The sequence below is a fragment of the Monodelphis domestica genome, chromosome 4 (assembly GCF_027887165.1).
Source record: "Monodelphis domestica isolate mMonDom1 chromosome 4, mMonDom1.pri, whole genome shotgun sequence".
NCBI classification, from domain to species: domain Eukaryota; kingdom Metazoa; phylum Chordata; class Mammalia; order Didelphimorphia; family Didelphidae; genus Monodelphis; species Monodelphis domestica.
Genome location: NC_077230.1, coordinates 452,413,655 through 452,435,437, shown reverse-complemented (window position 1 = coordinate 452,435,437; position 21,783 = coordinate 452,413,655). Strand labels below are relative to the sequence as shown.

Here is a 21,783-nt window from a genome sequence, read left to right as displayed (position 1 = left end):
TTCTTCTTTGGCACTTTCATTGTCCTGACTATTTGGCACAGGTCTGGGGGATGAGATGTCAGTCTGCTGATTGAAGAGTGGGCACAGGCTTTCTGGGACAGCCTGAACTACTTCTCTGAAAAAGCAACTCTCTGCAACTCTACCTGATCGTTTACTACCCTAGTTATTGAGGAAATTTGTGAGGGAAAGATGTTGCTAGGGTTTTCTTTTTTTCATATGTTTTATTTTCTCCAATCTTGTCAAAATGTAGTCCATCATCTCTTCTTAGGAAATATTTTTCTCCTCCATTAGTTTCTTCAAGGCCCTTTTGACATCCTTGTTCCTCTTCTGTTCATTCCAGCTCTAAGCCTTGGCCTGATCAGTTTTATGGGGAAAGATAATTATAAAATTATAAAAATGGCAATTCCCATTTAGCCAGCCATTTACAGCTTCAGGGCACTGTAGAAACAACAGAGAGTGAAGGGAGATCTCTAAAATAGAAGACACCATGCATAGGTTCTAATCGTGGTCCCCACTAAATTGCTCTGTGGCCTTGGCCAAGGCAATTGCTTTGAGCTAGATGGTCCATTTTGGTTCTGATAGTCTATGATAGGAATGATTCACACTGATCAGGAAACGGAGACAGATGGGTAAAGCAACTTGCCCAGAATCTCATGGCTAGTAAGTGTCTGAGGCCAGATTTTAACCCAGCAAGTCCTCCTGACTCCAGCCCTGGTGCTCTATCTACTTGGCCACTTAGCCATCTGATGAGAAACCATGTCATTCACAATTCAACTAGCAGAGTTTATACAATATTGGGGGGAGAAAGGAGAAAACGTGCTTATTCATTAAAGTGAAAGTGGTTATGGAAAGGCCAAAAGGTGTGATTGTTGTTTTGTTTTGTTTAACCTTTAACTTATGTCATAGAACCAGTACTGTGTCGTGGTTCCAAGGCAGAGGAGCAGTAAGGGCTGGGCAATGCGGTTAAGTGATTTGCCCAGAGTCACATAGCTAGGAAGTGTCTGAGGCCTCCAGACATCTCTGGACGTGGCTCTCTGTCTACTGAGCTAACTAGGTGCCCTCTAAGGTATGATTGTTAAGGCTTTTATGTATCACTGTATACATGTGATAGAGAAGAGAGTTCTCTCTCTTCGTCTCCTTTTTTTCCCCTTCTGTAAACATTTGGTTCTTTCATACAATTAGAGGAGAGAAGACACCGAAGAGAACCAGCTGTTGTTGCAGCTGGTCCTGTGGTTTATATCATCATCCTACACAGCAAAAGAGGGACTACAGAAGAAAATGTTAGCAGTTATCTTCTCCCAGTAATTCACTGTGCTTGACCTAGCTTGCATTGTTAAATGTTTTGTGTGAGTGTCTTGTCCTAAGAAATCAGTTCAAAGTGCAAGTCATGGTTTGATGGTTTTGTTGTTTAGACCTTAGAAAGGGATGTTCAGCATGAACATAATACATAAAACTCTATTATCCTTATTTATTTTATTTTTTTGGAAGCCAGTTGTTAAAACATTGACTAGCATATATGTATCTGGCTACTTCTTTTAGATGACCCTCCCTTTGGTTTCTGTACTACAGGCACCTTGGCAGTTCCCTTCCCCTCATTGTGTGAAGACATCAGGAAAAGAACCAATCTCTTGTGGTCTGGACCAGAGAAAATGGAGGCAGTTGGTAGAATAAATTGGAGTTAGGGTAATGCCAAGTAGCTAAGGGAAACAGAGGAAAGAAGGGGCATAGAATGGATGAAATGGTTAAGAGGGAGTAACTAGATTTAGATCTAGGCCCAGAATATTAGAAAAACTAACTAAATATTAAATTTAAATTAAATATTAGAAAAACTAAAGAGAATAATGAACGATGACTAAAAGGCTAGTAAAACCCCCAACTAATCAATCAGTTAATGCTCTGAGCCATGTAGCTGCCCTGAGATATTTCTTAAAGGTGGAGAGAAAGAGGGAGTAAGTTCCAGGCAAGGGAAACAGGCACAGCACAGAGACAGGAAGTGGAAAGTGGAAGACCATATTGGGAAAGGATGGGAAGTCCCAAGTGACTGGATCACTAAGGCCAGGAGGGTGAATGGTTGGGGCTAGTTCAGGTAGAGCTTTCAGACCTTAGGAGAGGGTTCATATTTGATTCTAGAGGCTCCAGGGAGCCATTGAAGAGGAACTGATAATTGTGGGTTGTCACCTGGACAAATCTGTGTTTAAGGAAAATGACTTTAGGTGTAATGCAGAAGATGGACTGGAGTGGTGAGGGACTTGGAGCAAGGCGTTGCATTAGCTTGGTATGGTAGGAAGAGAAGCACCCATCATATACCAAACACTGTTCTGTGTTTACAAATATTATCTCCTTTGGTCTTCAGAATTATCCTGGCAGAGAGGAGCTTCTTGTCCCCATTTTACACTTAAGGAAACTGAGGCAAACAGATAAAGTGACTTGCTGAGAGTCACACCACTTATGACTTTCTGAGACTGGAGTTGAACTGAGGTCAGATTCCAGGTCTAAGGAGCTAATAATGTTGCCTTAAGAATTGAGGAGATGCAATTCTGAGAGGCCTGTGAGAAAGAACACCACCTACATTCAGAGGAAGAATTGTGGGAAAAGAAAAACAGAAGAAGAACAAATCCTTGATCACATGGTTGATAGGGATATGACTGGGGATGTAGACTCTAATTGGTCATGCTTGTGCAAACATCAACAACATGGAAATAGTTCTTGATCAATTACACATGTAAAACCCAGTGGAGTTGTGTGTTGTCTATGGGAGGGGGTGGAAAGGGAGGGGAGGGAAAGAACAGGAATCTTGTAACCATGGAAAAACATTTTGAATTAACTATTCAAATAAAATTAAATAATTAAAAATTAAATTAATTAAAAATAATAATTTAAAAAATAACAAAAAATTAAATAATTGAATAAAATGTCTAAAACTTAAAAAAAAAAAAGAATTGAGAAGATGGGGGCAGTTAGGTGGATCAATGGATCGAGAGCCAGGCCTAGAGACAGGAGGTTCCTCAGTTCAAATCTGGTCTCTGACATTTCCCAGCTGTGTGACCCTGGGCAAGTCACTTAACCCTCATTGCCTGAAGGAGCCCTTATTCTTTCCCTAGTGTGCAGACTTTCATTTTTTTATTAATTCTAATAAAGGTCAAAGTGATGATCCCCTGTGTCTAAGAGGCAAGACCTTCCTAATGCCTGGTTTTTCCTGTGATAGGTTTTTCCCTTCTGTTAAAGAGAGCCAGAGTTTCTTTTGATATTCCTGCAGTTGTCTTCTGATTCTAGGCAGCTCAAACGAGTGGTACTGAACCTCATCTATTATCCAGTCTAATTTCTACTTGGACATGACTTTTGTCTGCAAAATCCCTAAAAACTGATCATGCTGTTTTTCCTTAAAGATAGACAGTGAAGGGGAGCGCCTTCCTCCTGAGGTCATCCTTCCTCTTTGGGAAGGGTTTTGTCTTTGGAATGTCCTTTTGGTTAATAAGGATAAATGTATAGATCACTACTCCTAGTCTTATTCTTAAAGTCCTAGTATAGCAAGGGTGCCCTTGTTCTTCCTTCATACACCCCCTAAATTTTAGTTTAAATGCATGGGAAGAAAGAGAAGGGAATAAATATTCATCTAGATGTCTTCTCTGTACCAGGCACTGTGATGGACATTCTTTACATGTATGATGTCACTTGATCCTCACAACAACCTTTAGGTTTGGGTAGTATTAATATCCCTAATTGTGGTTGAGCAAACTGAGGCAAATAGAGATTAAGTGACTTTCCCATGAGTAAATGGCTAAGTATTAAGATCAGATTTGAGCCCAGGTCTTCCTGACTCCAGGACCAGTGCAGTTTCCTCTCCGTTATCTAATTTCTTGAAAATGGAAGCGATGGGATATGGCCCTACTTCTATGAAAGAGGTAGACAAAGTTGGAATTTTCTAATTCCAAATTGATTCTATATTCCCTGCCATGCCACCAATCCCTAAAGCTCTCAGCAATAAATATCCTGGAAACCATCTTTGGGTAGTCTTTAGGAACCACCTTTGTGGACTTGCTTGCATTCTCCCTTTCCCTAATGAGAATTAAATTAAATTTTTCTCTCCATCCTCATCCCTAAATTATTCTCCATTTGTAGGGCTTCCAGTTCCCAGAGAATATTGGATCACCTATTTTGAGCAAGAAGACTTGAGGAATTTCTGTTCAGGTGAGTAGATTGAAAGCTGGTAAATGTGAGCTAGCATAACAAGAGACTTCTTTATGTTTGAATAAAGGGACAAGGGGGCAGGAAGAGCTGACTTGTTCTTCTTTTGCAATAGTTTTTAACAGGGAGATTCTGGACAAATCACGAAGCCTCAGTTTCCTCATTTATAAAAATAAAGTTGGATTCCATGGACTTCAATTCCCTTTTGTATTAAATCAGTTATCCTCTAAGATGTCTTTGTTGGAATCTTTGGAGCATAGAACTCTCCTGCATCAATCTAAAATGGGCTTGAAAGCTCTTCCTAAGACCTTCCTTAAGACTGCAAGCATTTATTTATTTTGTTTTATTTTTTGTTTTGATTAAAAAAATAACTATTACCTTCTGCCTTAGAATCAATACTGTCTATTGATTTCAAGGCAGAAGAGTGGTAAGGACTAGGCAGTGGGGTTTAAGTGACTTGACCAGGGTCACACATCTAGGAAGTGTCTCAGGTTAGATTCGAATCTAGGACCTCCCATCTACGTATGGGCCTGGCTCTCAAATCACTGAGCTGCCTAGCTGCCTCCCACAAGAAACATTTGTTAAGTGCTTGCTATGTTCCAAACTCTAGCTAAGCACTGAGACTAGGAAGAGATACAAGTGACACCTGCTGTCACGGAGCTTATTCTCTAATGGACACAACTATGTAAAACCTGTTTTATATTATAGAATGTGAGCTTTTCATTGGTACCTCAAAGAAGCCAAGAAACGCATTCTAGACATGAGGGCCAGCCTGGGAAAACCCATGCAGTTAGGAGATAAGGTGTCTGGCTCATGGAAGAGAAAGGAAACCTATCCACTACTAACATATGTGGAATGGGAATAAGATGGAAGAATACTAGATGGGTAGATGGGAGGCAGATGATAAAGAGCTTTAAAAATGCAACAAAGGATTTTATCTTTAATCTTATCTTTATCTTTGGTAATAAGAAACCACTAGAATGTTTTTGAGTAGGAGGGACATAATCAGCTAAGAGATTTAGGAGATAGAATTTGACAGATGATGGTTGGAGGAGTCTCCAGTGGCCTCTGGAGACATTTGAGAGAGTTCTTCCAATTCCTCAGGTGTGAAGTTATTGGCTCCCAAAGCCAGATAGAAGCAATGTTGGGAGAGGGAAATGTAGTGGAGAGATGTTAAAAAGGTATAATCAAGCGGACTCTTCAAAAGATTGAATTTGGGGGTCAAAAGTGGGTGAGACAATGACGAGTGGATGACACCTATATTATGACCCTGGATGACTGGGAAGGATGTATCCTAGATAGTAAAAGGATAATAATAAGATGAGAGCTTTGAGGGAAATCTAACAAGTTAGTTTTGGACATATTATAAGGAATAGCAAGAGAGAGTAGTCAGTGTTCCTCAATCTTAGAGGGAAGAGGAGAGAGAATTAAGCAAAAGTGGGTGAGGCTAGGATCAGAGGCTGTGAATGGTCAAGAAAAAATAAGGATTGAGAAAAGGCTTTTGGTTTTGGTAATTCGATCATTAGTATCTTTATCAAGAGGTGTTTCAGTTGAACAATGAAGATGGGAACCAGATTGCAGAGATTTTTGAAGAAACTAAGAGGAAAGGAAGTGGTGAAACCAACTATAGATGGCCAATGAAAAGAATGGAAGATATAGAACAACATATTACAGGGAGGAAGGGATCAAGTGGGTTTTTGATGGATTTTGTAGACCATTTTATTTGTGGAAGTAGAGAAGGAACCAGTGGACAGAGAGAGATTCAAAATTAGTAGAAAAAGATGGGGCTGATTAAGGAGGGAATGTTCTTAGGGAGAAGAGGTGATGGAGTGGGATCAATTATGGATATAGATGGACTTGCTTTTGGCAAGCAGTAGGGCCCCCTCTTCATGTGGCATGCAAAGAAGGAAAAGAAGACATCTAATATATGTGAAATGAGGAGGTAAGAGCTCTGCATAAATACCTCACTTTTAAGGCAAATACGAGACCATATTCTCACTAGAGAATATAAGAGGATGCAAATGATATGGAAAGGATGAGGAGGCATGAAAAGATTTGGGAAAACTCTATCATGAGTAGGATATAGAGTCAGTTAGGGAGATCAAAGATTGCATTGCTATAGAGATGGTGCATCTGAAACCATGCAACCTATATGTTCATTGTTTGCATTAGACTGATGTGATAAATATAAAATTTTACTCTAAAATCTGAAAACTAAAATATAAAGTTATAAATTCATTACTATAAACAAATTGAGAAAATATCATGTTGGGCTTTCCCCAAGAATTGTTTTTTTTTAAAACAGTCCTACCAGTAGTAATTATACCTAACATGTATATATTGAAAATGTCACTAAATGTTAGTCTTGCTGTCAGCAATAGGAATAAAAGATTGTCTGAGAAACAGAATTTGGACCAAGCTAGGTTTTATTGAGTTCACCAGCAGGGAGTCTTTACTTTGATCCTGTACCTGATATGTACAATATCATCAACAGCCTGAAGGAAGTATCTTAAATAGGATTCAAGGAATGCTTGACTTGGAAAATATTATTAGAAATAAACTTCAAAATAGGAAAATATATAACTAAAACTTTTTTTGAGATTATTAATAGAGTTTTACATGTAAATTCATTAACCCAATTTTGAGAATTTGTAACTAAGCTGTGTTCAAAGTCTGCGTGTCTCTTTAGAAACATTTGTAAGCTAATTATGTATAAGTCTATATTATATTTATGGCAGCTAGGTAGTGCAGTGGATAGAGCATCAGCCTTGGAATCAGGAAGACTCATCTTCCTGAGTTTAAGTCCATCCTCAGACACTTTCTAGCTATGTGACCCTGGGAAAGTCACTTAACCTTATTTGCCTCAGTTTTCTCATCTATAAAATGAACTGGAGAAGGAAATGGGAGTCTATTCCAGGCTCTTTGCCAAGAAATTCTCCCCCCCCAAAGTGGGGTCAGAAAGGGTCAGACATGACTGAAAGGACTAAACAACAATATAGATGTCTATAGTATTATATGTATCTGTATATATCCTAGTTCTTAAGGAAACGTCTAATCTTGTTGCCATCTCAACGTTTACTATTTCATTAAAATTTAGGATTTTAATATTATTCTATACTCCTATTTTGAGGATATATATATATATATATATATATATATATATATATATATAAACCTCATATAATCCTGAAAGAATGAGATTCTACAAGGATAAGGTCAATTTAAAAGACAGCCTTAACACTTTAATAAGAGACAATAATGACCATTTCCAATGGAGAATCTTTGTAATGATCAATGATTTTTTTCAAGATGGGTTGCAATGCACATACTTAGTGGTCATAGGTCATGATTAAAGACCCTCCCATCTATCCTGATGGAACAAAAATATTTATAATGTCTTGATCTGGTGATTTTATCACTGATGAGATAGAATTGCAAAGTAACTGGCAAACGAAGGAACTATTCTGATTCACTAATAAAAAGCAAATGAGCATCTGTGCATGCCTTTGATCATCCATTGGAAATCAATTCACAGTCTTCCAGGGGTTTGAAAACAATTTGATGACAGATTGAGAAACAAAAGGAAAGCAGTTTGATGATTGTACTTAGTCAGAATTTGGTGTGTTTATTAACTGAACACCAAAAGCATTGTATACTTGATCATAATATTTTAGAATCACTGCCAAAAGAAACTGATTATGCATCAAATATATATGTGCTTACCTTCCCAGTGGGAATAAAAAGGCATCTGTAATAAAACTGGACAGTTATTTAGTGCTTAAGAATTAATCATTAAAGAACGTTTATCTCAAACTCTTTGGTCCATTTTCATCCACTCTCAATGGATTCTGGTTCCCATAAATGGTATATATTACTATAGGACTAACAGTGAAGTATACTGGCCACTTTCCAGCAGAAGGATGTTGGACTCAAGGTTCAATATGGGAAATAATATTTTTAGGCAGGGAAATGCAGATTTTGGGGGAATTAATTAAAATGGCTTTAGTTTTTCTTTTTTGATTTAGGGAACAGAGGCTTCCAAAAATAAAATTTAAAAGTAAAGATATAATGGCTACCCTAAAAAAAATGATGGGCCAGAAGAGACTATAAAATGCCTCAGGTAAATATAGGAAATTATACTATGTTAAAATTATGATAGTGAAATAATATGAATATTTAGTATATGTGCACCAAATATAATACTATATTTACAGAGAGAGAATTGAGAGAGAGATTGAGATCTGAATAGATTCTAAGAAAAGCTGAATATAACAAAATTATTATAGGACAATTGAGAAGAATAAATCTTTTTCTCAAGTTAGCATGAAATTTTCAAGGAGTGTTCATGTGATCATGCATCAAAACTGTCAATACAGAATACTGGGAAGACTGCCCAACCACCCCAGAATACAATTCTAAGCAACAAAATATATTTGAAGAAAGGATTGAAGCTGAAATGGAGACACTACGTCTCCTGGAGCACACTCCTTGAGTTATTGTCTCAGGTGGGAGGATTTGGGTCAGGTCACTCCGACATTCAGAGTCAAGACTTTCCCTCTGCCTGAGTCTCAGGTTTGTGGAAAGGATCCAAGGGGATTGTGTAGAGAACTCGGTTAATGAAAGCATCTTATTGGTGTGAGCTAACAGCATTTTAAAAGGACCGATTGTGCTCATTTCATTTTGACAATTTTTTTTCCTGGGAAAATTATATTATTCGGTTTTCTTTCTGCCAGTGTAAGAAAGATAATCTACTCATCCAAGTGCCTGTGTGTGTGTGTGTGTTTGTTTCTATCAGATTCAAAGATCAGGTTTGATGTGAAGGAGGCGAGTGCGAATCTGAAAATGACCTTATGGAATGACTCTTCCCAGTATGGTGGATACAGGACTGGGCTTGCTAAATGTGAGAGAATCCACATTGAAGAGAAACACTGTGAATTCAATCCACCTGGAAAAGCTTTCAGAATGAGTTCCAGTGTTGCTAAATCCAAGAGGATATATAGTGGACAGAAAGGTCCCGAGTGTCCCGAGTGTGGTAAAGTGTTCTGTGTCCACTCCTCCTCCGTGAAACAGCCGAGGGTCCACACTGCAGCCAAAGCGTACACGTGCAGTCAGTGTGGAAAGGCTTTCACCCAGAGGAACAGTCTCGCGGTACATAGGAGGATCCACACCGGAGAGAAGCCTTATCAGTGTGGTCAGTGTGGCAAGGCTTTCCGATGCCCTTCCAATCTTCGTAACCATCAGAAAATCCACAGCGCGGAGAAACTGTATGAGTGCAGTCAGTGTGGAAAGGCTTTCCGGTGGCGTTCCAACCTGAACAAGCACCAGACGACCCACATCGGAGAGAAACCTTACGAATGCCAGTGCGGGAAGGCTTTTCGGTGCAGCTCCAACCTCATCGAACACCAGAGAATCCACACGGGGGAGAAGCTTCATGAATGCCATCAGTGTGAAAAGACTTTCATCAATAAATACTATCTCGCCGAGCACGAGAGAAGCCACACGGGGGAGAAGCCTTATGAATGCAGTCAGTGTGGAAAGGCTTTCGCCCAGAGGAACAGCCTGGCTGTGCATAAGAGAATCCACACTGGAGAAAGACCTTACGAATGTAATCAGTGTGGGAAGACGTTCCGATGCAGCTACAGCCTCAAAATACATAAGAGAATCCACACGGGGGAGAAGCCTTATGAGTGTAACCAGTGTGGAAAGGCTTTCACGCAGCACTCCCATTTCACTCGTCACCTGAGGATCCACTCTGGAGAGAAGCCGTACTGAATGGCTGGAGGTGACAGAGCTTTAACTCTGTGCCCTGGGTGAGACATCTCATGAACGCTATCCATGTGGAAATCCTGCCTGACCTCCTCCTTTTCCCCCATCTGAGAACTCCCACCAAGTAGAAATCATGCCTTCCCTGAGTGGGGAAAGGCGTTCAAATGGCACAGAGCACCCTGGACATCAGAAAATGGGTCTTGGGAATGAGCCTCACATGAACTCACAGTGAGGCCTTCAGCCCGAGGCCATCTCTGACTTGACATCAGAAGGTTCGGCGCGGAGAGAAGACCCATGCACGCGCTCGACGTGGACTAGACAGCCTTAAGTGAACTTGTAGGAAGGCCTTTGCCTGGAACGCGTACTTCTGTGCATATTGGAAGACTCTTGCGGGAGATCAAACGTTAATTAATGATGAAAGGCCTCTTCCTGCAGCAGAGACCCCCTTAGACACTGCACATTCCATACTGTGCACCGAGCGCCAGAAGTGGATTGAATTTGTCTCTGAGATCAGACGTTTACTCACGCCTCCTGTAGCGTTCCCTGGTAGTCTAATACCACGATTTCTTCAGCCATTCCCCCGCTGAGTGGTAATAATGGATGCGGTTCCATGATCCAACGGGTACGCGTCACGGTATAAAGATTTTAGCGTCTGTGGGATCTTTATGTTTACCATGATCTCTTTAGGCAGCAGCTGTCCTCGAATCGTTTAAATTCGGTCTCTGATCATTGTTGGCTGTGTGAGCCTGGGAAAATCACGTAGCCCGTTATGGCCCGAGTTTCTCCATTTGTGCAGCGGGGATGCAATAGCGCCTACTTCCCAGGGTCAGTGAAAGGATCAAGTGAGAAAATAGTTATGAAATGCTGTGCAAGGACTCAATCGCTATATGAATACTGCTTACTGTTTTTCCTCATATCCTATGTTTCATAGCAAAGTCAGTGTGCTCAACGTGTGGGTCTTTTTATTCAAATTGACATTCAGAACGTGTATATTAGGGATCGGGGTTCAAAGTTGGGAAGACGGGCTCAGAATCTACTTTAAATGTTCTCTAGCTGGGTAGCTATGGCTGAGGAATGACCTCGCTGTCCCTCAGTCTGCTCATCTCTAAGAGGAAGAGGTTGGGCTCAGACCTCTGTTCCCTCTGACACTAAAACTGTGTTCTCAGCCAAAGTGCAGCCGTATCTCTTTCTACAAACCTCTCCCAGTATTCTAAGAAGGAGAGCTGGCAGGTCTAAATCTGAAACTGGAACAGTCCGAGGCCATCGTCCAAACCCCTAAAATCAGAGAGCTTGTACAGATATGTGTAATATAGACAAGAAAACGAACACAGAACCTCTTGATGGACACATCCAAAGACCTCGATGGCTGAGACTGGACTTACTAATCATTACAAAGTCCTGGGATCACTGGCAGGCAGTGTGGCAGACTGGAATAGACCAGCCTCTCCTAGTGTAGACCAGGATTAGCTCCAAATGCATACATGATAAAGAGCTGAAAGATCACCCCAAAGAAACCGGAGGAATCATGATGAATATTCATTTTGTAAATTATGAAAAAGGGAAGACCGCATCACTAGAGAAGAAGCGGAGATCATACAAAACAAAATGAGGAATTTGCATCCATGAAGAAACCAAAGTATCTAACTATTAAAGGAAGCCATCAAGTGGCAAAGTGATTTGCAGTAAGTTTCTCTAATAAAAGTCTCATATCTGAGGGATATAAAAAATACATACAGATTTATATAAAGGAGCCAATCCCTAGTAGATATATGATCAAAACCTATGAATAGACAGCTTCTAAGGAAAGAAGTCCAAATTTTCAGCAACTTTCTGAAAAAAGATGTTCTACGTCTTTAATCATTAATCCAAATAACTAGTAATTTAAAATTTTCAGATTGGTAAAGGTAATAAGAAAGTGACAGGCACAAATATGGGAAGGAATTTACAAATATGTATAGTGAGAGAAAATTTTCTCACATTGTCCAGGCCCAAAGAAAATGATTATATTCCACCCTGCACCCTGAATCCTTCATCTCTATCAGGATTTGGGTAGCATATTTCAACCTTCTTCCGCTGGAGATAAAAAGTGTTCATGTGCATTAATCAGTGTTCTTAAGCCTTTCATTACAATACTGTTGTTGTAAAGTGTTTTGATTCTGCTCACTTGACTTTCCATCAGTTCATATGATCTTCCTCGTGGCTCTGCAACTCTCACAATCATCATTTCTTACTTTTTCTTTGTGTATATTAGTTTCATGAGTCTCGAGAGTTCATGTCAGAGAGAGAAAATGAATGTTAATTTAAAAATTCAATTTTGAAAACAAGCTAAAGCATGTATGCTTGAATTCACTAGTAATCACAAGTATCTTAATTAATTCTCTCTTGGTGGAGATGTGAAACCCCAAAAGTAATATCCTGAGACGCGCTGGCATCATCAGGATGTCCTTAACGTCAAAGAGAGACGAAGTATACAAAATATATAAAAATATTTAGAATATCTTCTTTTATTTGGTCAAAGAATTAGCAACCGAGGTTTGATGCCCAACTACAGTGCAACAGCAGGAGAAATATTGGTATGTGAGTGGAATTGAACACAAACATGCTATCAAAGATAGGCAATTTCATTCCAAACTCAAGTCATCTGAACTGTTGGAATGAACTGAATATCATCATGGGAATAAATTGATAATAATAACAACATTGCTAAAGACCAAGAACTTTAAAAAGATATTACAACTGATCATTTTAATGACAAACTACTATTCCAGAATATGTCTAAAAAAGACCTCTGCTACCTACATACTGACCAAAATGTGAGAGATTCAAGATGATTGATAAATAGTACATTTGTGGATATGGACAAGGTAGGAATTGATTTTGCTTGATTGTGTGCTTTCATTTCAAATATTGTTTTTGCTAGTGTTCTGTGGGAAACTTTGGCATTTTGAGTGTGATTGGGAAGAGGAGTGTCCCATGCACAAAAAAGAAAGGAAGGAAATTATTTAATTTTTCCCCAGTTGCATTTAGAAAAAATCCAAGAACATTTTTTCCCTAAATTTTGTGTTCCAAATTCTCTTCCTCCCTTCCCTTTCATTCTCTGAGAGGGTAAGCAATCTAATATAGTTTATACATCAGCAATCATGTCAACTATTTTCATATTAGTCATTCTGTGGAAGAAATCTCCAACCAAAAAATAGAAAATTTAAAAAAAAACATGCATCAGTCTACATTTGAGACTCCATCAGTTATTTCTCTGGAGCCAGAAGATATTTTCTTTTTAATCTTGAGTCTTTGAATCATTATATGACTGAGAATAGCTAAGCCATTCATAGTTAACTGATTTTACAGTATTGCTGTTACGATGTACAATGTTCTCCTGGTTCTGCTCACTTCATTGTGCCTCAGTTCATGTAAGTCTTTGCAGATCTTTCTGAGATCTTCCTGTTCATCTCTTATAGAATAATATATTGTTACAATCATATACCACAACTTGTTCAGCCATTCTCGTATTGATGGGCTTTCCCTCAATTTCCTATTTTTTACCATCACAAAAAGAGCTGCTATCAATACATATAGGTTCTTTATTAATTTTTTAAATCTCTTTAGAGTACAAACCTAATAGCAGTGTTTCTAGATCAAAGGCTTATACACAGTTTTATAGCACTTTGCGCATAGTTCCCAATTGCTCTCCAGAATGGCTGGATCAGTTCGCAACTCCACCAGCAGTGTATTAGTGTCCCAATTTCCCCACAACCCTTCCAACATTTATCATTTTGCTTTTCAGTCATATTGGCCAATCTGTCATGTGGTACTTCCGAGTTGCTTTAATTTGCATTTCTCTAATCAAGATTGATTTAAGATATTTTATATGACTATAGATAGCTTTGATTTATTTGAAAACTGCCTGTTCACATCCTTTGACCATTTATCAATTGGAGAATAACTTGTATTCTAATAGTTTGACTCAGTTCTATATATGTTTGAGAAATGTAGGCCTTTACCAGAGTTACTTGCTGTAAAAAAAGTTTTCCCCAGCTTTCTGCTTTTCTTCTGTCATTGGCTGCTTTGGATTTTTTCTGTGCAAAAATTTTAATGTAATCAATTTTTTTTCTTAGGGAAGTCATTGATAGTTTGTCCAGTTTCTTTTTCTACATTGTGATTTTGGTATTCTCTTTCCTCTTTTGTTAATCTGGACAATTTATATTTTTGTAAATATTCAGCATTGTCAGACTTATTGGCATATAGTTGGATGATATAGCTTCTAATAATAGCTTTAATTTTCCCTTCCTTGGTGGTCAATTCACCCCTTTCACTTTTGATAATAGTAATTTGGTTTTCTTACTTCTTTTAATAATCAAATTAACCAATTGTTTATCTATTTTTTGTCTCCCCCTCCCCTAACAAAACCAACTTCTAGTTTTATTTATTAGTTTAATAATTTTCTTCCTGCAGATTTTGTTAATCTCTCCTTTGGTTTTCAGGATTTCCAATTTGGTGTTTATTTGGGAAATTTCAATTTTTTTATTTGTTATAGTTGCATGCTCAATTTATCGATCTGCTCTTTCTCTATTTTATTGATGTAAGTAGTTAGAAATATAAATTTTCCCCTAAGTACTGTTGTGGCTATATCCCATAAATTTTGGAGTATTGTCACATTGTTGTCATTCTCTTTAATAAAATTATTGATTGTTTCTATGATTTGTTCTTGACTCATTATTCTTTAGGATTAAATTATTTAGTTTTTAATTAATATTGAAAAATTGAAAAAAATTGAAAAAAATAATAAAAATATACCTTTCCATAGCCATTTATCTAATCAAATTTTTATTGCATTATGATCAGAAAATGATTCTTTTAATATTTGTGCTTTTCTGCATTTTGGTTGTAATGTTTATATTCTTATTCAGAAAGATGATATATATATATATATATATATAACTTCATAACTTTATCACTATTAGAGCCATTATAAGAAATATACATGGACAGAAGATGTGGGTGTGAATTGACTATGTTGGAATAATCCCCCCCCCCAAAATTAAGGGGCATGAAAGAGGATTATACTTAGAGAAGAGACATAAAAGAGGTCTTACACTGGAGGAGAAGATGAGGGGATGATGAATAATGCTTAGATCTTATTTTCATCAGAAGTCTTTCAAACAGGGGACAATATACACACTCATTTGGATATAGAAATCTATCTTACCCTATGGGGAAGTAGAAAAGGCTGGATATAAGGGAAGGTGGGAGAGACCATTATAAGGGAGGGTGGATTGGGGGAAGTGGTGATCAAAAATAAAACACTTTTTAGGAGAGTCAGGGTGAAAGAATAATAATGGGGAAATAATAATAATGGGGAAAAGGGGACAGAAGAAAATACATAGTTAATTATCATGACTGTAAATGTGTATAGGATGAACTAGTTCATAAAATAGATATTTATTATATCCAAAAGAAGAGGAGGAAAACCAGAAGGAATTGGAACAGGTTTGAAAATGTTATGTTGAATTTTTTGATAATTGAAAATGAAAATCAAAGCAATAAATAACAAATTATTTTTTCAGGTGTTAATCCTCTTTTCTGGTTTATTATACACATACTTATGATGCACTCATTTCATTATTATGAATTTTGGGATTTTGGGGATATTGATAGTTTCCTTTTTGTCTTTTTTGCCAATTTTGAAGGAATTTCCTACTTCTTGGACATAATATCTTATATTGTTCATTTTTGATGTAACATTTGATTAAATTCAGGCTGTAGTTTTGTCTTTTTTGATCATCATTTATTTTATTAAAATATTTTAAGTTTTATATAGTTAGATTTTAAATATATATAAATAACTAATACTAAGAATTTTCCTAGTCATAATTATGAAAGTTACCTGAATGTTTTCTTATCATTTAAAAAAATCAATTTTATACTCTTACTCTCCTTGCCTGCCTCTAATTCATAAAGAAAAAAACCATGTACTCCTGTTACAAACATAAATAATAAAGGACAACATTGCTCCGTTGTCCATGTCCAAATTATTCTGTACTCTCAATCTTTCATCTCTATTAGGAAGGGGGAGCTTATTTGATCATTTGTCCTATGGAGTTCATTCTTTGACTATTTCAAAAGAGTCATTTTCTCCCCTCTTCCTCCTAGATCCTTCTCTGTGGTATAGACATCTATTTGCTCATTCTGATTGTATAAAACCATTTTTCTCATCTCTTCTAGATCCCTAGCCCAGGGTATTACCCACACTATCCATTTCCATGCTTTGAAAAACATTGAGATATATTAGAACTTGTTCCAGACTTTCTAATTACTCTTTTTCACTTCTGATCATGGTTCAAAGGAGATTCATTTTTCATCCCCACATATTGGAATGTAAGCAGTGTATCCCTGCTTTGTCCTTAATGGTATTTGACTTGTATTTCTCTTTTAATGTTTCTCTTGACTTCCGTCTTTGTGATTTTGTTTCTGTTCTTCCCTGATATTTTCTTCAACAATAGCTGGAAGTTCTCTTATTTCATTGAAGTGCAATTCCCTTGATTTGGATTTGTTTTTATGAGGCATAAGTTGTTCATAGTTGAAAGCTGATATCCTTTGTCTTCTATAAATATTCCAAGTTCTCTACTCCTTTGTAGTAGTGGTTGCTAAATCTTGTGTGATTCTGACCATGACTCTTCGGAGTCTTAATTCCTTCTCAATGTTTATAGTATTTTTGTCTTTGATCATAAACATCTGGATTTTGGCTATGAAAAAATCCTGTCTGAGACCAGAATTGAACCCAAGGCCTCCTCTCTCTGGGCCTGGATCTCAATCCACTGAACCACCTAGTTACTCCATGATCTTTCATTCTAATGGGAGGAACACCATATAATTAAGTAGCTATATATGTCACATGCTGTATATAGACAGGAAAAGAGAAATTCTGGTTGTCTGAGGGAATGAAGAGTGAGATGTTATGTATTTGCCATAAATGGTTTAATTCTGTTGGTTGCAAACAAAGCCTGTGTAAATCTTAAAACTGCTCAGACTCTACCTTAGAACATTTGGTTAAGGCTATTCCCTTATTGTAACAAATGAAGGTACTTGATCAGGAATGTATTGGGAATTTTAACATTACTCCACCCATACTTAGGCACACTTTAGGGGAAGATAAAGTTGTAAACTCCTTACTGAACAATGAAAAGTCCGCAACTCATACTTATAGTGAAGCAAAAACCCTAAGCTAGTTGGTCTATTTTTAGATCTAATACAAAAGGGTACTAAGTACCTATAAAGGTTAAATTAATCACTAAAAGGTCAAGCAACTTTGTGATGTCTTCAAACCCAGAGACTTTTAGAGATCAATGGGAAGACAAATATTAATCAACTGCCTTACCCAGAAGCAAACAATCCTTTCTCTACAAGCACTACAGCCTAGAAGATGCCCTCTGCCAAGGGTGTGTCAGTCAACAGATATAAATGCACAGGCACAGGCACAGAATTGACTGCCAGTAAATCTTATTTTGTTGACAAGCTTGAGCTCCTGACTTTAAAGTAGGCTGTCATGGAGAATTGAAAGGCCATGCTACCATGTGTTAAGGGCATTGACATGTTCTGACCAGTGCCAAGTTTGCTGTTGCTTGACAGAGATGAAGGGTAGCACTGGGAAATTAAGATGGCAGGGTCTATGGGTCGGATAAGACAGATGTGGAGGAAGATGCCTTGTCTAGAATGTCATATAATTGAATTACCCTTTCAGCAAATAATCATTACATTAGTCAGTCAGTAGGTTCTTATTAAATCCCTACTATGTGCAAGGCACTGTGTTAAGTGCTGGAGATTCAAATGAAGGCAAAAGACTGCCTGTCTAGAGGACCTCACAATCTAAAGGAACACATGACTTATAAACATTTCTATACAGACTAAATAGGAAATAATCAACAGAGGAAGGCACTAGTATTAAGAAAGATCGGGAAAGGCTTCTTATGTTGAACTCAGTTTGGAACATAGTGAGTTTGAGATATATCCAGCTAGACTGGAACCTTCCCAATCTTTTCTTGCTAATTTCTTGTCAACAAGGGCCAGAGTACAATATTCTCATAGAGGTGATGATAAAGACTTTTTTCTATTTTCCTCAATTTTATTTGTTGTTAAATTCAATATAATAAAGAAAATATGAAATAAAATTCACAACTATTTAAATCTTTAGAAACTTAACATTTCTGTTATTTCTATGTCCCCTTCACTCTCTCTATACATTTCCTTCTAGGATTCAGACACATACAACCCATAAACATACAAACACAAACATGTATACATACACACACACACACACACACTGAAATAGGTATAGTGAAGTCACTTGTTTCTGCTATCTTGGATTTGTTATTTCATATATCTTTATATACAATCTGTTTAGTTTTTTATCATGCTGTACCATGCCATTATATTAATATTCTGGGTTTCAGTCAGCTATACCACAATCATTAGTTATTTATATTGTTTACATTTTGGACATTATAAAAATGACATTATAAATATTAATACATATATATTTTTCTTTTAAAATATTCTTGTGGTAGATACTTAATAAGGATATTGTTGGATCAAAGGGTATGACTTTTTTTAAAATCAGTGTTATTCATTACTGTCTTTTCAAAGAATTTTAATGAATTTGCAATGACACCAGCAATGCATGAGAGCAACTATCTTATTACTAGCCAACCAACATGTTTTTGTCACTGTTACTTCTACGTGTGTATAATACATTCATTATCCTTCACTCCCATTATGCTTCTCTGCACAATACAAAACTCAAAAAAAAATGGAAAACTAACAAGAAATATTCAGGCTTTGTGTACTGTCCTAGACTGTATGTCTGAAATAGTGACTGTCAAACACTGTGCTCTATCCATGTCTTTGTGTGTTTGAAACCACAACAAAAATCTTCCTGTTGGATGGATAGATTTCTTGAAAACAGAAGACCTTGCGAACCACTGCCTCCTTTCATTTCATTTTTTAAACCCTTACCTTCTATTGTAGAACCAATACTAAGTATTGGTTCCAAGGCAGAAGAGCATTAAGGGTTAAGCAACGAGGATTAAGAGACTTGTCCAGAATCACATAGCTAGAAAGTGTCTGAGGTCAGATTTGAACCCAGGCCTTTCTGTCTCTAGGCTCAGATCTCAATTTACTGAGCCATCCAGCTGCCCATTTCCTTTCATTTATTATTTTTTTTCGTAGCCATTCCTCTTCTGGATATTTTTTTTCAATCTTCTGTTTTCATTTTTGGAGTAATATTTATTTTTTTCCAGTTACACGTAGTAACCATTTTTAATATGCATTTCCTCACATTTGAAATTCCAATTTATCTCCCTTCCCTTATTTCTACCTATGACTTAAACAATTTGATATAGGTTCTACATGTGTTATTATGCAATACTTATTTTCATACTCATTATGCTGTAGAAGATACATATCACTAAAAACAAAACAACAAAAAAAACTCCACGCTTTTCTAGATCTCCTAAGAAGGGAATCAAAGATCTATTTCTTAGGAGTCACTCTTTTTGCCTATTAGTTTCCTCAGAGCCCCTTTCACATCTTTGTTCCTAAGACTATAGATAATGGGATTGAGCATGGGTGTCACAATGCAATACATCATAGAGATAATCTTGTCTTTGTCTCGGCTGACTTTGTCCTGCGGCATCATGTACATGGAGATGGCAGTGCCATAAAAGATAACTACCACCGTGAGGTGGGAGCTGCAGGTGGAGAAGGCTTTCTTTCGTCCATCAGCTGAGCGCATCTTCAACACAGCTACCAAGATGTGCCCGTAGGATACTAGGATAAATGTAAAGGGTAGCAGGAGAGTTAGGGAACAGGTGGCCATAATTAACAATTCAAAGAACTTCAAATCATTGCATGCAAGCTTGATGATTGCCAAGAGCTCACAGGAGAAGTGGTTGATAATGTAGTGGCCACAGAAATCCAGTGGCATGGTCAGGATTGGGACCACAGCGATGATAAATGATACAAACCAGGGCACCACTGCCAGCTGTAAACACAGCTGGGGCCCCATTTTCACCGCATAGTGCAGGGGGTTGCTGATGGCTACAAAACGGTCATAGGCCATGATGGCCAGAAAGAGGCATTCTACAACACCCAAGTAGAGAAGGACACACATCTGTGCGAGGCATTCAGTCAGGGAGATGATGGGAGTCCTGACTAAACAGTTGATGAGCATCTGAGGCACGGTAGATGAAGTATAGCAGATGTCCAGGAAAGACAAATTGCTGAGGAAGAAATACATGGGGGTGTGGAGCTGAGGGTCATAGTGGATCAGGAGAAGAATGAGGCTATTCCCGAGCAGGGTGACAATATAGGCCACCAGGAGTATGCAGAAGAAGATGAGTTGGGCTCGGGGATACTCTGAGAGCCCAATCAGGATGAAATAGGTCACATCTGTGCCATTTCTTCTATCCATAGCATTCCTTTTCCTCTACCTGAAGCAACAAAGAGAAAAAAACACATTGAGTTCCAAAGTGGTTATTAAATATATATGTCATATATAACACACATATATTTTCTAATTTGCAGACCAATTTCCAATTTACATGGGGGCATTTTGACTTTTTAACTCAAAATCTTTTTGACTTTATGTACCCATCAAAGCCTACAAAGAGGATCTACATGGGTGGCTATGGCCAAAGCATTTCATGACCTGATATCCATCCTTCTTATGAGAAGTTCTCTACATTTAGTTGAGTTGGTTCCTAGATGTCATCTAGATTATTGTTGAACTTGGATATAAATACTTTTCTGTCATTGGGAGAGTGCGTTCAAAGGTTCAATTACCTTTGTTTTGTAATGCAACATGACACATAGGACATAAGTTCAGGGCAAGCAATTATAATAAAATGAATAGCAACTCAGATATATGTAGCCCTTTATAATGTCAAAACACTTAGAGATATCCAGGAATGGTGGAAGGTTGGTGGGGAGAGTAGAGGGTACTGAACTGGAAATCTAGAGGCTCTGAATTTCATCCCAGTTCTTTCACTAATTTTGTTTGGTCATTTACAAGCCAGTTCTTCTCTGGGCTGGGAGGTACCTTCTGATAGATACTTCCACATAAATGATCTCATTTTATTCTTATAACAACCTTCTGAGGTATACTGTATCCGTATTTGCTATTCCATTTGATGAGGAGGAAACTAAGACAGACATTTTGAATACCAATGTGAAATATTCATTGTCCTTGAAAGGGTTCTGAAAAATCCCTCTATGCTTCATATTTTTATCATCCTTATATCCAAATATAGCCACATGCATCTTCCATCTCATTAAATGTATTTATTGGTCCTGTTCAATGAATAAGCCCTTGCAAGGAAGAAAGGGATGAAAGCAGCTCAGCAAATCCAATGGCCACATCAAACAACAGACATCTTTGCTCTCTTTGTACTTGCTCCACTTTGCTCTCATTCATGTCCCCATCTAACTATTTCCTATCTATACAGGATGAAACATAATTCCCTGAACTATAAAAATTTATCTCAAGGTTAAGTCCACTGTTAGTGTAGTGAAAAATTTATTGGACTTATAAAAAGATGATTTAGCTTAGAGTTATAGCTCCATAACTTGCTTCCTGTATAATGTTGAATTAAGTCCTTGTCCTCTCTCATTCTCAGTTTCCTGATTTGTAAAATGAGGATATACTTTCAACCTATCTCATAGAGACATTGCAAAATTCACAAAAGATATTTTGAGTGAAATATTGTGTTAACCTGAGCTATTATTATTTTAATCAGAAGAAAATGTTTTAAATGGCCTCTTACTCCTAGAGAAGAGGTT

At 37.5% G+C, this 21,783-nt stretch overlaps 2 protein-coding genes across 2 annotated transcripts in view; one reads left to right on the top strand and one right to left on the bottom strand.

The window, feature by feature from the left end:
• The window catches only part of LOC100013894 (zinc finger protein OZF-like), a 159,906-nt gene extending 145,260 nt beyond the window's left edge, over positions 1 to 14,646 (top strand). Inside the window, exons 5-6 of the mRNA XM_056796938.1 lie at positions 4,120 to 4,188; positions 8,981 to 14,646. Coding sequence (XP_056652916.1) covers positions 4,120 to 4,188; positions 8,981 to 9,957 — 1,046 coding nt within the window. The 3' untranslated portion in view covers positions 9,958 to 14,646. The remainder of the gene's footprint in view (positions 1 to 4,119; positions 4,189 to 8,980) is intronic.
• A 4,837-nt stretch (positions 14,647 to 19,483) lies between these two features.
• Positions 19,484 to 20,416, bottom strand: LOC100013937 (olfactory receptor 13H1-like). The gene has a single exon (XM_001368252.4). The coding sequence runs from the start codon at positions 20,414 to 20,416 to the stop codon at positions 19,484 to 19,486; it is 933 nt and encodes a 310-aa protein (XP_001368289.2).
• Between the last annotated feature and the right edge of the window lie 1,367 nt (positions 20,417 to 21,783).

What these genes read in the sequence shown, in the direction of transcription:
- LOC100013937 (XM_001368252.4), bottom strand. Translation starts at nt 20,416, where the DNA reads ATGGATAGAAGAAATGGCACAGATGTGACCTATTTCATCCTGATTGGG.